The sequence below is a fragment of the Electrophorus electricus genome, chromosome 11 (assembly GCF_013358815.1).
Source record: "Electrophorus electricus isolate fEleEle1 chromosome 11, fEleEle1.pri, whole genome shotgun sequence".
Lineage (NCBI taxonomy): Eukaryota > Metazoa > Chordata > Actinopteri > Gymnotiformes > Gymnotidae > Electrophorus > Electrophorus electricus.
In genome coordinates this window covers 8,934,672-8,949,295 of record NC_049545.1, presented here as the reverse complement: position 1 = coordinate 8,949,295, position 14,624 = coordinate 8,934,672, and the positions used below count along the sequence as shown (strand labels likewise).

Sequence of the window (14,624 nt, the reverse complement as noted above, 5' to 3'; positions counted from 1 at the left end):
TGTTAATATAACACACTTACAGGTGTGACTTCAACTGTACAGCTTCAAGAAATTGGTCCTTTCCTGTTCTCAGTAAGTGGACACTTTGAAGAGTTTAAATACATAATAAGCTCTCATTCTTCACAGGTCAGCTCCCAAGGGCCTGGCCTTTAGTTGTGTCTTAGGTAGGACTAGTTCAACATTTAACAGTCAGCAGTGACGTAAAGCTGATAACCAGTTAGGATTAGTGAAAACAAGGCCCTATACTGATTACAATTTTATTGTGATTATGAATATGCAGTATTATAAATGCTGGTTATTTAAAATCCCCACTTTTTAACATTACACAGTTAGGCAGTGCTTATCCAATCCTTTTTAAAGGAACAACCAAGAAATATTTCATCACACTTGTAACAGCTATATATAATTGTAAAAATAGAGTTAGTATTGCTTCCAGTCTCCTGTACTTTGTGTTCATGTGCAATATAAGTAAAGCTATTTTGACCTTACATATTTCACTAGACACTACCTATCTGGACACGTCAAGCCTGTGCAGCCTGACATTCACACACTCTCTCACCCATATCATGCAACAGTACTCTGGGGTGTAGTCACCCCTGAGCCCCTGTCGGCAACCTCTTCATTCTGCCAGCAGCACCACAGGCTTAATGAGAGCCACATGTGCCCTGCTACCATGGAGCTTAAATAAGGGCTTCTTTCCGGTGAATGACCTTTGACCGTGCCAGACGCTCCTCACGGCCAGTATGTGCAGCACCCAGAAGCCATCAGTGTTCAGTTCCCACCCAGCACCTGGGCTTGTACTTCATGCCAGCAAGCATCTCTTCCTCACCACACACACCTTTCTCACCACAAACACCACACACCTTTCTCATGCAGATCTGAGCTCAGCTAGCTCTGCATATTGCAGATAGCTCTCTCCCACTCTCACTTTCTCATACCTGTCCCGTCCTAGGGCTCCTGCATACACTTACTTGCACATCATTACATATCATGGCACCCAACAAAGGTCTTTCCTTTTTTACACATAATGTTACATTATGTGAAATAATAAAGGCATCTCGTGGCCATTTCCAGCTCACATGTGCTCTACAAAAACTACTGGTTTCAGATCTTCTATACACTCTTCATGACTTTTCCCCTGAGACATCTCATGTCTGTTCATTCTCTTTCATGAGCTCTGTTAGGTAGGCCACTAACTCCACTATTGGAGCCTTGCCTAGGGTGAGCCAAGAGCTTTCCTACCAGATTTATCAGAAGGGCACAAAACCAGCTTTATTCCCAGTTTAATACAATTTGAGAGTTGTTTATTGCCTTTTTCAAGCTATTACAGAAATGTATCAATAAATGGTTCATTTCTCTCCTAGCATGACATTGCCAGAGTTTGGTGTTTAGTTATTACTGAGGCACTTTTATGGCTGTTTATGGATGAACGCGACCTACTGCATTTCAAAGGACCTAGCCAGAAGATAGTAGCAAGGATATTTTTGTCTCTCTATTACAGTTTCCTCTCAGACTGAGTCCTGATAAATGACTTCCTTTTTTCTCCTGTTTGCCAAGAATAAGACATGCACACACATACATACTCAGGGTGAAATAATCTATGGCTACCTCTTCTTGTGATGTAGAGTGTCAAAATGGCCATAGTTTACAGAAAGAATATTTCCCTTTGAGTGATCAAACAGCTGTCAGGTTTTGGTCTTGTATGTGTGATCTTTCAAATACTATAGAGTAGCTTATTTTTGTATGAAGAGTGAAACAGTGGAAGTCTTGACCTCTGTTTCTTTGATTCTGCAGATAAAGTGACCTTGACTAATTATCTTAGTGACAGCACAGATGTTGTTCTGAGGTTCTTGAAGGTTAATAAAAGGTTTATCTTCCTGCACTACCAAAAAATCCATGACACATTCTTTGCATGTGTTTACATCTGAAATTTTTATTTCTTTTTTTCACTAAGGCATGTATTCTTTTGTGTTGATAATATAAGGTAAAATGGTTGAAGCTCTAATTTCAGTTTGCAATACTTAGTCTTCAAATTTGTATTGTTTTTTACGTTTTGTAGATAAAAGAGGTGCATCAACTTAAAGAAACATGCCATCTTATTGAAAAAGATTTCAGATGTCAAATATTATCAAAGCTTTTTGGCTCAATGAGTCAGTGTGTTCACTGTTTGTGGAATGCTCTCAGTGTATGTTTTCCTGTTAGCGCTTCCTGGCCTTGCCACAATGAAATTTCTATGCTGCTTGATCAAAAGCTCTTACATTTGAATCAGACTCATACAGTATATCACATCACTAAACTCTCCCTACAATGACACTGACTATTGAGGTTTGAATTTTATTATGGCTTGGCTGAATATTTGGATGTTTTACTAGTAATGTTTATTTAGTAATTCTCTATTTTGTACCAATTTCTCTCGCCCTTTCTCAGGGTCCTCCTGGACGAGCAGGCTTTCCGGTAACTGTCTCAGGACTGTCCTGTTGTGTGTCTGTGCTCATGTCTGGCATGTTCCCAGTCTCTGGTGTCTTTTTATTGAGAAGCTGTGTGTTAAAAATCCAAATGGGACACAATATGTTACATTATGTTTTTATAGATTTTTATCATGTAAATATTCTCCAGTGTTTAAATGCAAAAATCTCTATTCAGCTTCTCAAAAGGGACATACTGAGACCTTTTTTCAACAGAGTGACTGAGTGCATACTACCAATGTAAGGAAAATGTAATTATTGTCTTAAGGATGAGGTTTTTAGTTTGACCTAAGCATCAAACTAAACTTAGTTTAGGCTCTAACTTTATCATTATTTAATCGGTTAGTTATACATGTGTTGGTATCATCTCATCCCCTCTGTTGTTTGTCTAGACCACCCTCCTTTTAGAGTTCCTGGGGAAATGCTAATATTACTAACATCTGGTCCTCATCATAGCATGTTCTATAGAGGCTATACTAGGTCTGAACTCTGCTCTCACCTGCCAATTATAACTGGCAAAGCCCCTCACTTGTGACAGCTCTTCTTGTGAAAACCACTCATAAAATCTCCCCAGAAGACGGTGAAATGGAAGAAGTGGCTCATTCTTTCAGACATTTTGCTTAATGTGCTGAAAAATTTGATCAAGGTTTAGATTTGACTCCTGCCAAGATTGGTTGCTTTTTCACAAAATATCATTTTTCATATGTTACATGAAATATATGTATGAACATAGTTTAAGTTGCTGAACAAAGTGAGTATTCATTCATTGAAGCATGTTGCTATTGGCATGAATATTGTATATTACCTTTGGTTATGAAATGCTATATGATTTGGTCATGTAAAACACATCTTGACTGCCAAGTGCATCTTAGTTGCACGTTATAAAGACTGTTAGGGATGGGTCCTGCTTTGTGCTCTAGATTGCATGTTTTCCTTAGTTTCCGATTAGACTCAGATAACCTTTATAGTTTTATTCACAATCCTGTGGATGCTGATAGTCACTTGGTTTTATTAAGAAAATGAATGTAGGCTCCACTCTAATGTTAGAATTTACAGTGGAGAAGTTGCTCTTGGCTATGTGTACTGCATATGCAGTATACTACTAACAAGGTGCTTGGTGCTTCTTTTGTGTTTTTAAAGAAGCAGGGGTGGGGAAGGTGCTTTTGGGTTTGTTTACTGTGATGTGGTTGAGACAGTGAACTGTTTCTCATCATCCCTGTTAATATACCTTCACGATGTCTCCAGTACATGTTTTTAGAGACATATTTAAAACCTCTTTACTGACCTTTGGTCAGTCATTGTCAAAATCAAGACATCTTTATGAGCCCACTCCAATGTGGTTAAGGAAATAAATTTGTCACAGGAAAATAAGGAATTGGGCAAATAATGACTCCACATAAAACATTTATAGAATGATAGACATTAACATTTTTATTTTATTCTGATCCAAGTCATTTGAGGAGCACATGCTAAGGAATGCAGTGAAAAGGATTAGTTATCTTGTTCCATTAGCTTCTTCATGAATCTAAAGAACAGATGTAGTTGCATGATATTTCATCATGGAGGTGAGGGAGTGCACACTGAGTTCCAGATAAAGCCATTCCAGTGATTAGTACTTAGTTTAAGGAAGATGACAGAGTACAATACAAGGGTTGGTATTTTTGAGATTCTAGAATTATTTAGATAAATTAGATTTTTTTGTCCTTTTGATTTTATTTTATTTAGTTATTTTTCATATACACTATATTGTGTTACATGCCATTTTCCTGTTTAATTTGGTATAATTCTTAGGCTAAATCTCCATAACTCAATCAAAAGGTGCTCATTGTTTATCAATATACACTTCTTAATCTTTTTAAGAAACAAAACACTGATAGCACTGAGTTGCCATTATCATTACAAGTTTGTATAACTTGGTATTGTGTATTTTAGAGCCACAGAGCAGTAGTTTAGCAATGTAACTACACAGTGTCATAAAAGTGAAATAATATTTTTTTGAATCAGCACCCTGGACAGATCCAGGTGGAATCAGTCAACATTCCTTTGGGGACATTTATCATTTTTCAGCAGATGAACTTGGTCAAATGTAGGCTAAAACTGAGTACTCATATTTTTATATTGGAAACTGTAAATTCATACTGGAAACCTGACAGACTTTATTGGTGAGAAGCCTACTGACCAAATAGACAGAGAGAGATACAGCACAGTGTAGCTGCTAAGCTCTTGCCTTAAGCTGAGCTCATTTCTGCTGTCTTATCCTCACTCATATCAGGAATGAATATTATACCAGTTTAAGAAGGATCACTTTAGCACAGTAACCCATTACAGCATGACTACTTTAATAGCAAAAAAGTGTTGGCTATATTCTTAGCAAAAATAATTTTGCATGGTTTATAACACAAAATTAAGGCTATTAAAGGCCATTAACACTAAATCAAATAATGTAATGAAAATGTATCCTTGAAGTCTTGCAGTTCAAAGAAAATAATCTAAAGACGATTATGTTTAAGTTTATAAAAACTTACTAAAAAACTTACATTAAAGTTGAGTTTCTTTTAAAGGTAATTGCTGTGTGACACTGCAAGTGTTATAGTACTCAAGTACAGGACTCAGACTTGAGTCTTCATTCTAATGATGTGTGATTCTGCTCTGAATTTAGTATTCACTGGGACTTAATATGGTTTCTCCATAGATACAGACATATTCACTGTTCAAATATTTATTTATTTACTTAATTTATTTAGGGATAGGTCTTCATAATTTGGCAGAAGATATTTATAATTTATATTAATACTTATTCTAATACATTAACATTATTTAGTTTGGTGTGTTCTGACATGACATCATTTAGTTACTATAATATAGTTATAGTTACTATAAGTCCTGCTATGTCAGCTCTTTGTATGAAACTGGAGCACTAGAGCTCAGCTTGCTAACCTATCTTGGCCATAGACTTAGACTTAGATAAAGAGAATGAGAGCTTGGCTCAGGCTCAACCCAAAGGCAAGGCTAGTTATGGGAACTTGGATTTGTAGTACAACACTGAGCACTTGGACTATACTCAGTCTCAGTTTATAGTGACTCGACTACGACACTGCTCTCTCTAGGCTCTCCTCTGTCTAATGCTACTCAGTGTAATGTGCTATTTTTGTGGTATTGACTCCCAGCCACATGTAAGTGTGTAGGACATACCTCTGCATGTCATGTGGCATTTTTATCAGCTACTTTGGAAAGTAATCATTTAATTTAGTTGCCTTTCTTACAGTAGACTGCATTTCAAATGGTGCAGACTATATTGCCTCTACTATACTCTGAGCATCAGATACTTTAAATATGATATGCACTCATGCTGTCATGCTTCATAGTCACCTCATCTGAATTTCTACAGTGTGGTCAACAAGCAAGTATCATGTCTCTAGGGTTAGGCTATAATGGATATAATTGTGAGGGAATGGATTGAATTAACCTAATTTTTCTCCAACACGAGTTTAAATAATAAATTATGAAGCCTGTTTTCTGACCATCATTCTCTTTATGCACTTAATCTGGTCTTGTGTAGCTGGGCATTGGCCCTTATGGAAAGTCTATAGCATGTTTGACTCATCTATATTCAACCAACCAATAGGATAATGCTTGGGAATCCAGAACATTCTGTGTTATACTGAACAGCTTGACTTTACCAACAGTTTTCATTCATTAAAATGTCCTTCATTACAAATTATATGCATATGTAATAAATGATATTCATATTGGGAGATCCTTGAGACTCTAGAAGTTTGATTTGTTTGTAAAGTGAAGCTGGTGGTAGTAGTGATTGTAGTTGTAGAGATCAGTTATGCCACAATCACTGTTCCTCACTTTCCTCTTGAATTTGCATTGACCATTAGGGAGACAAAGGATCAATGGGCATTCCTGGAAGAATGGTGAGTGATTTAAGAATGTGCACTAAGCCAACTCAGTTCATATGCAAACTGCCTATGGTCTCTTAAATAACTACTTGCAAAAGCTTAGTGGCCTGCCATTGATATCAGTATAAAGCAAGGCTCTAATATGGCCTTACTTTACTTCATAAGGTCACAAGCATACAATTGCTTTGATACCATAACATTAAGATATAATGTCATATGGATCGTGTAGATTACATGTATAGAGTAAACTATATATTTTGATAAATATGCATTTAGAAGTCAAATATACTGTAAAGCAATGTTTTTCTATAGATTCTGAGATTAGAAGTACAGTTTTACAATATATCACATTATGTTCATTTGTTAGAGCTTTCACCACAATAATATATTCATATGGCCATTTGGAATGGATTTGGAATTTAGCCTATACTACTACTACTGTCAATGTTATTTCTGATGACCACATCTTCCTTAAAATGAACATCAAATTACCCACTTTGCTAAGACAAATATCACCATATGTGATTTATAACATTTGCATAACAGTAGGAAAAAACAGTGTTCTTTTGCTTTGTTTAATAATAGGCACATGCTCATTTTTTCCATTTTTTTCTATCACTTCCTTTGCTTTGTAAATTGGTTTAATCTGTCCACTTACATTTATAAAAGCAGGATACAGTGATCCACACATTATCTTGTGAGATCCTGAAATCAGTGGCCATCTCAAGGGGCGATTTGGAAGGGAGCCTTTGGATATTTGCCAAAAAGCCATGGAGAGACAATACATGAGCACATATTTTATTTTCAAGATGGGAAAAACAGGTTTCACCAAAGTTAACTCATGATCCCTTGTGGAAGTCATAGTTTCAGTTCCTTGTTTACTAAGACATATTGTGTGTTCTAAACTTAACCATATTTTCAGCCAAGTACAACATTCTGTGAGTTGTAACAAAAATTGTGACATAACCATAACAGCTATAGCATTTAGACAGTCAGGTCCCATGTTTTTGCAGGGTTATAAACCACTCTCTGTTCCACAGAGTAGACATTTGGCCATTATTCATGAGTACAAGCAAAAAGGTAATTGCTACTTATATCAAGCTGCTTGTATACTGCTTGTGCTCTTTACAGTGTCGATGATAAAGCTTCAGTAGCAGTTTCCAGACTAAATAATTGATAGTGCCTAATGATGTCCTTTGGGAATATTCTAGAATTATGACCCGTTGTGCAGCCACTTAAAAAAATCTTTAGCAACACTGAACTCCTGGTGTGTGCCCTAAACCAAGCACCCCATATTTCATCCAGTGCTTAACTTCTATGTGGTCCCACAGATTCTCACAGGAAGAGTATTTTTTTTCTTCATGGCTTATCCCTCCCACAGACCACCTTCACTGACCAACAAACTGTGTGTGAGAAAAGTTAGTGGCCCTCTCCTCTGCTCTCCATTCCTCCACACAGCCTAGTAGTGCAACTGTTTGCTGCAGTGATTCCTTGTCCCCATGACCTCAATTGTGTTAAATACTCCCATCAGAGTATCCCTGCGCAATGACCCCAAATGCTCTAGTTCCGCCAGATCCCAACGCTCCCAATCCCCAACCTCCTGACACCCCCACTCAGGCTGCTGCATGTCTGTGTCCTCTTCATGCCTCTCTAACCCCAGTTCCTCTCTCTGTCTCTCTCCTTCATACTGTGCATGTGACTGTATCTGCTGTGACTGACCAGGGCTTAAAGGGGAACACAGGGGAGAAGGTAAGTGCAGGACAGGAGCCTGCCCGGTACAGAGCTGAGCATTCTCTTGCTGTGGGTGGTTCTGTTCATTTGAAAGGGGGAGGCTTAGCCTAAAGTACACTGATGGCAGGTATCATGATTTATATCAGAGAAGCTTGGGCTTTATTCTGAATGTCTTTGGGGGTCACTTTCTAAACAGATTTCCCACAATGGTTGGATTACCTGCACTTATTCTCTCTGAAGTAGTACTGTAAAATCTCAGCTGGAGTTTCAGACCCCTTTAAAACTAATAAAGAGAGAGATGTTTGGAAAGGAGGCTATCCATCGAAATCTTCTATCCACCAATCCCAGGTGGTAATCAAAAAATTAACTGAACAAATTCTGTATACTGCTTTATTTTTTATTACATAATTTTTGTCAATTTTTGCTGAGACTTTGAAATACAAACTGGATTTCTAGATATTATTATTACTTTCAATGACTTGGAATTGCTACATTTTTCTGTTAAGGAATTTGAATTTCCATGTAGATAACAGATCTTTCTGAATGGTACAGGCCAGAAGTGGTTCAGTGGGTTCTCTTTCATCAGTCTAGAATCACTTCCAAAGTCTGAAGCTGAACATGCATCTATAGGAGAAACATGTAACATATCCCTCACCATCAGAGAGATGCAGTGTGCTATTTAAGATACTGTGCCAGCAAAGCATGGTCAAGCCAACCTGTCTGGAATTAAGGAGAAAAAGAAGTAATGTAACCACCGAGGTTGAAAGTGAAGAAGCAGACAACATATGGTTTTGGAAGTCTTCAACAAATTCTCGTCCAAAACAATCTTTGTGCTTTGCTTATGTTACTCCACACCGATTTTTCCAGGAATTCATTTTTATCCATGCTTTTACATGCGGTTAAGCCTTAGCTTCTTGCTGGGAAAAGTCTTGATTGAACAGCAGATCTTAGCTGTAGATATTAAAATAACCTCTTAAGATGTATAAGCTTAAAAGGAACTGTAAAAGTGATGAAACTGGCAGTCTTGACAACTTCTTCTTAGAAAGATCAATATTTGTAAGAATTTGAGTAGGAGCATATGAGAATGTGAAAATCAGATTAATCAGTAATTGAATTTTTCAACACTTACTGACATAACAATTTTTTTTTGTCAGAATTAATTTTTATAGATGAAATCTGCTAAGCACTGTTACAGTGAATTTTATTTGCTGTTTTCTGGGTAGAATTTGCTCTTGCTTTGGTTAATTATATTTGGACTCTGTTACTGGGCTATATCCAGCTGCCAAGGACTTGTAACTGAATCCTCTATGGACAATATCTCTAAATCTTCAATTGTCCCATTGCACAGATCTCTGTAAGATTCTGTGGGTAACCATAAACCCCAAGGGCCAAGCTTGGAATTCTTTTCCTTTCTCTCTGGCCTGATTTGGCCACTGCCAGGCTTGGGCACCATCAGCCTTTCAGTCTCCAGTAGCCAGGAAGGACTACCTGCATTTGTGTGAAAACAGATATGCCCCCTATATAGAACAGGTATTTGCTCAGAAAAATTAAAATCACCTATAATTTAACAGATGCCTGAGTCATTAAAGATGTGTCTGTGATAAGGTTTTGCTGTAGAGAGCTAATTAGGGAAAGTGCTGGGAACATGATCGCCTTCCTGTGTGGACAGAGACTTTCGTGGGATTGTGCTGGGAGGTTGGCTTCAGCACTGTGGCCTCACTGACACTGAGCAAATCACCCAGTTTGTGCCAGAGAATCAGTTCACTGGGTCTTGCACTGTTTACTCTGCAGCACTCCCCATCACTCTCAGGACTTAAAGTATGACCTTGAAACAAGAATGAAACCCAGACTCTGCTGAAGTACTTTTAGATCACAAAAAACACTTTCACCACATCGGTACATGCATGTTGCTTTAGCAAGTCTTTTTAGACTGCTGTCTGAGTGTGGAGGTTTAGCAGCAAGGCTTATGTTCAGCAGATGTCAGAAGGTGTTTTAGATAAGTGTACAATATATCTTCACCAACTACTATTTTTGGCCTTTCATGCAAAAGGTAGATTAGAGAGAATAGCATTTTCCTTCTCTTTTCTGTCAGTTCTTCTCATCCTCATTTCTCTATCTCTTTGTCTGTCCCCAGGGAGCACCTGGGGAGCCAGGTCTGTCTATCATTGGCCCACGAGGACCTCCTGTAAGTGTCTTCACCGCCATCAGTAAAATCCTACATCACTTTGTCTCTGGGCTTTTTCAGTAAAAGGAAGGATTGAGCTTTTTCCCCTGCAAAGCTATTTTTGGTGTTGTCCCATATGGGATAATCCAAACCTCTGATAGCTTTTTGCTAGTTGAGGTACTGTCTTCCATGTCTTTTTTATACTACACTTCACATTTATCACTATCTTTCTCTATACATTGGCACCAATGTGTTGATAAATCAATATGGCTGCACCACACCCTCTACACAGCACTGTATCAAGAGATCTTTAACATTCCTTGTCCAATCAAGAACACAAATGGACATTTCAGTTGTACAATGTAACTCTTCTAATGAAGATGAATTAAACAGAAAACCGATAGCAGGTTGTATGGAAATAGTTAGGCCTCATTTGAGCATGGAGGGCCTTTGATTTGCCTATAATGATGGTCACTTTTGGTGTCCATATTTTTTTAGGGAGAGAAATGAATACATATCTATTTGTGAGGTAATGATCTAGACCCTAGACCCTTATATTGCCAAACGATACTACTCTGTGGTCCAGAATGGTCGCACGGCAGATGAAATGGGGCTTGTCCCAGCCTTGGCACTTACTCCCTTCCCTGCTGTGTTCCCACATTCCAATAAGAAGTGAGACAAAATTGTAATGTTTCTCCCTCAGAAGTATAATTTCCCCCTGCACTGCTGGCTGATGGGGTCGGGGATACCTTGTTGCGGGGCCAGCAGACTGCTTAAGGAGGAGCAGACATCTGGTTTTCAGATTGCTGGTTGCACGTCTCTCTGTACCCTGGGTCCCGCGCTAGTAATAAGGCAGGAGACACTGTTCTGGGAGAGGAAGGGTCACAGCAGAGGAAAGTGTTCAAGCAGGTGGGGTCCCTCCCAGCAGGTGGCCAGACAGCATGGGCTTTATGCTGACCTCAAGTGGGGTCAGAGGCGTTAATCTGAAGGGGAGGTGTGGAGAAGGCAGTGGTAATTATATCTTAAGTCAGACAGGTGGACCTCACTGGGCACACACACTTGCCTTTCAACAGAAATAAAGTGATCAGAAAAAAGACCAAGCGCCCAATTGAAGCCATAAAGACATAAAACCCCATAAAGGTCAGACTGTCATTACTTACCTTGTTTCTTTTATTTACCTGCTTTTTTTCTTTTCTTAATAGTATGGTCTTTCCACATTGTTTTGAACATACATACATATACATAATATAATGCATAATACATATGACCCCTGCATAGTACACATATATTATACTATATATACATTTTAAATGGGGCAGATTAGCACAGCAAAGCAACATCCTGTCAGTCTTTTTAAAGTGATTTTCAGAAATCCCACAGTTATTTTCACTATTCCAGACCCCAGAATTTGTTTCCTTTGGGAGGTAAAATCATCTCTGTTCCCATTAACTACCTGAGAACCAGACATATAATCTCCATCATTAGCTGCATTCACCTCTTCCCTGTAATTTCTCTGTTTTCTTTTGGTACCTACTGCCTCTCTTTTCCTGGGATATTGAATAGCTTCCTCCTGTCTCAAGAGCAGTAAAAGATTTTCTAGCAAAGCAAACTTGGTATTGTGTCTAGGGGAATATAACACTAATCATTAATGACATTTACTTATTTTATTTGTTGACTTCCACTCTGGCTTTCACTTATTGGATCAGTGCAGTTGTGTTTTGTTTGTGGTTCTACATGCTCTAGTATGCTCTAGTGTAGGGTTTCAGAATGTACCATGTTGTTTTATACCCACATCTACTTTTCTCTCCTGGTCCTGTACAAAGTTCTCCCAACAGCAGTAAGGAGTTCTTCTTTCAAACTCAGTTATCACACCACATAACTGTTCAAGTAGTGGCAGATTGTGCTTTTAAACACTGACCTCTTGACATCAAGTTCATATCACTCAGTACTTGTGTGTGTGTGTGTGTATGTGTGTGAGCAAGCATTTGTGTGCATAGGAGTGTGCACATGTGTGCTCTTTTTTATCTCTCTGTGTGAACGTGTTTTATACAAAGTAATCCAGCTTCTTTTTTCGGTCCATTCAGGGACAGCCTGGCACAAGAGGATTTCCTGGCTTTCCGGTATGATCATAACCAAAATTAACTTATTTCGAAGTAAAAAAAATAATAACAGTAAACCATCTTCTGTAGTGACATTTTATCCTTCACTGATCAGCTTTTCTAGATGGACAGCAAATGCTTAATTGTGAAGCTTTACAGAACTGATAATGACTGTAATGACTCTATATAAGACTGTAAAGTAATGACTCTATATAAGACTGTAAAGTAATATGAAGTGCCTGCATTTCCTGGTACTTTCTCTACAATATGAGAGAATTCCTAAGGCTCAAAGACTCCTTTTAGTTGTTTTTTACCCCCCATAAAGAGTGATCTGTTATACATACACACCGGGCCCCACCAGAATACAGTAGCCTCACTGTTCCAGTGTGCCCCTCTTTTATACTTGACTTGTGACTTGGTCTGACTCCTTGAGGAAATGCCATTTTTTTTCCTCATAAGCATCCTCATATCAGAGTAGCAGTCTAGACAGCTGTGTGAATTCTGCTGCCTCTGTGCCCTCTCATTAAACCTAACCCCCCCTGTGGTTCTGCTCTCTGTCTTTCTCTCTTAGGGACCTATCGGCTTGGATGGCAAGCCCGTGAGTTTCACCTCCATTTTTTGCAAAACGTGATTCATTGATTTGTTTAAGGGTTCAAGACCTGAAACATTTGTTTGCAATTGTTGAGGCTAATTGATAACACTAGTCATTACAGTAATGACAAGGATAATTGTCCTAATAGTGATTATGGCAATTTCTGTTAATAAATTAGCTGTTATTACCGTAATAATGACAGAGAATTACATTGGTACTGATATTGGTAGTATGAAATGATCTACCATCTGCACTAAGAAAATAAGAGTGTTAAAAAGTAATTTCTCAGGCAAAAGTAATTTCTCAGGCAAATTATGGTTTTGTTTTATTTTTACAGGGGCAAAATGGTTTGAAGGGTGACACGGTAAGCATTCCTCTGTGCATATTAAAAAGAGAAAAAAGAAGAAATAATTTTTGCTGCAGTTTATATTTTGTTGTTCTCAGATAGAAATGAAAATACTGTAAACACAAGCGTTTATGAGGCTGCATATTATAAATCCCAGTGTGTTCTTCATGCATCGTGAAATACTACTTTTTTAAATCCATGAAGACAGACTTTCAATCACATTGCAAAAAGAAGGTCATAAAGAGAAATGTGTCAGAGTCCATTAAACTCAGTAGTAGAGCCATTTGGAGCCATTTTGATATTGAGGTGGCTTGTAACACCAATGTTTATTTAGTTCAGTGAGTGCGACCATGTGAGTACTCTGGGGGAAAAATGGTGCAATGTGATTTATTGGCTACGTAACTCAATAGCTGTTCAATGCCAGTGTTTTCAACAAGGAAAACTGTTACTCTATGTTGAACTGAACATGATTTGTCAAAAGTGACTTTTAACAGGCCCTTCAGTTTTCTTTAAAACTTTGGCTCAGCTATATTAAAACATGGATATTCAATCCTGTCTTTTGAATCTTAATTATAAGAATGTTTTCCAAAGCACTGTTAAGGTCCTGTATGCTTCCAACTCCCAGATTCCAAACTACTGGTCATAAAATACATCAAATATACATTTTACTTTGAAGTTACTCCAGAAACAGGAAACCAAGAGCATGCACAAAATCAGAATTAGGATCAGAATCAGGCTTTATTGGCAAAATATGCTCACGCATACAAGGAATTTGTTCTTGGTTACAGTAGCTCACCCCATACAGTTGCTTGTACACAGAACAACAAGAGACATTTCTGCCACACTCAATACATGTATACAAATACACACACAGTCATACTTGTGAATCGTACATGTGCATTAATTGTTAAGAGTGCTGAGTGCAGTGGTTGGGAGATGCAGTTGTAGAATGGTAAAGTAAAATAAATAAGTAAATTGGCAAGTAAAAGGTAGGACAGAAAAGTACAGATAAAGGTGAATCAAAATCACAGATAAAGGCTGGTCCATCACACAGTCAATAAATGAGGCATTTCTTCACAGAGGTGCCATGCATAAACGTAAAAGTGGCACTTTATGAAGTCAGCATCATTGCAGAACAGCCCCCTACACAGCCTTTAAGCGAAACTCAACAGCTCTTTAAAAATGTACACACAACTTGGAGACGAAGGAACAGACTTTATCTGAGATTTTGATTGACTCCTTTATTGACAAGATCCTTCTCTGTTTCAGCCTACCTCTGCTTCCTCTTTCTTTTTGGGTGCAATAAAGAATGCTGTTCA

General features: G+C 38.1%; 1 protein-coding gene across 13 annotated transcripts in view; it reads left to right on the top strand.

Annotated features, from left to right (window-relative positions):
- The window catches only part of col13a1 (collagen, type XIII, alpha 1), a 75,369-nt gene that overhangs the window by 29,445 nt on the left and 31,300 nt on the right, over positions 1-14,624 (top strand). For 12 of the 13 annotated variants that reach the window (XM_035531738.1, XM_035531745.1, XM_027018134.2 and 9 more), the window contains exons 4-10: positions 2,428-2,454; positions 6,353-6,388; positions 8,096-8,122; positions 10,239-10,289; positions 12,353-12,388; positions 12,939-12,965; positions 13,297-13,323. In XM_035531738.1, coding sequence (XP_035387631.1) covers positions 2,428-2,454; positions 6,353-6,388; positions 8,096-8,122; positions 10,239-10,289; positions 12,353-12,388; positions 12,939-12,965; positions 13,297-13,323 — 231 coding nt within the window. The remainder of the gene's footprint in view (positions 1-2,427; positions 2,455-6,352; positions 6,389-8,095; positions 8,123-10,238; positions 10,290-12,352; positions 12,389-12,938; positions 12,966-13,296; positions 13,324-14,624) is intronic. The other variant, XM_035531742.1, reaches the window with a different exon arrangement.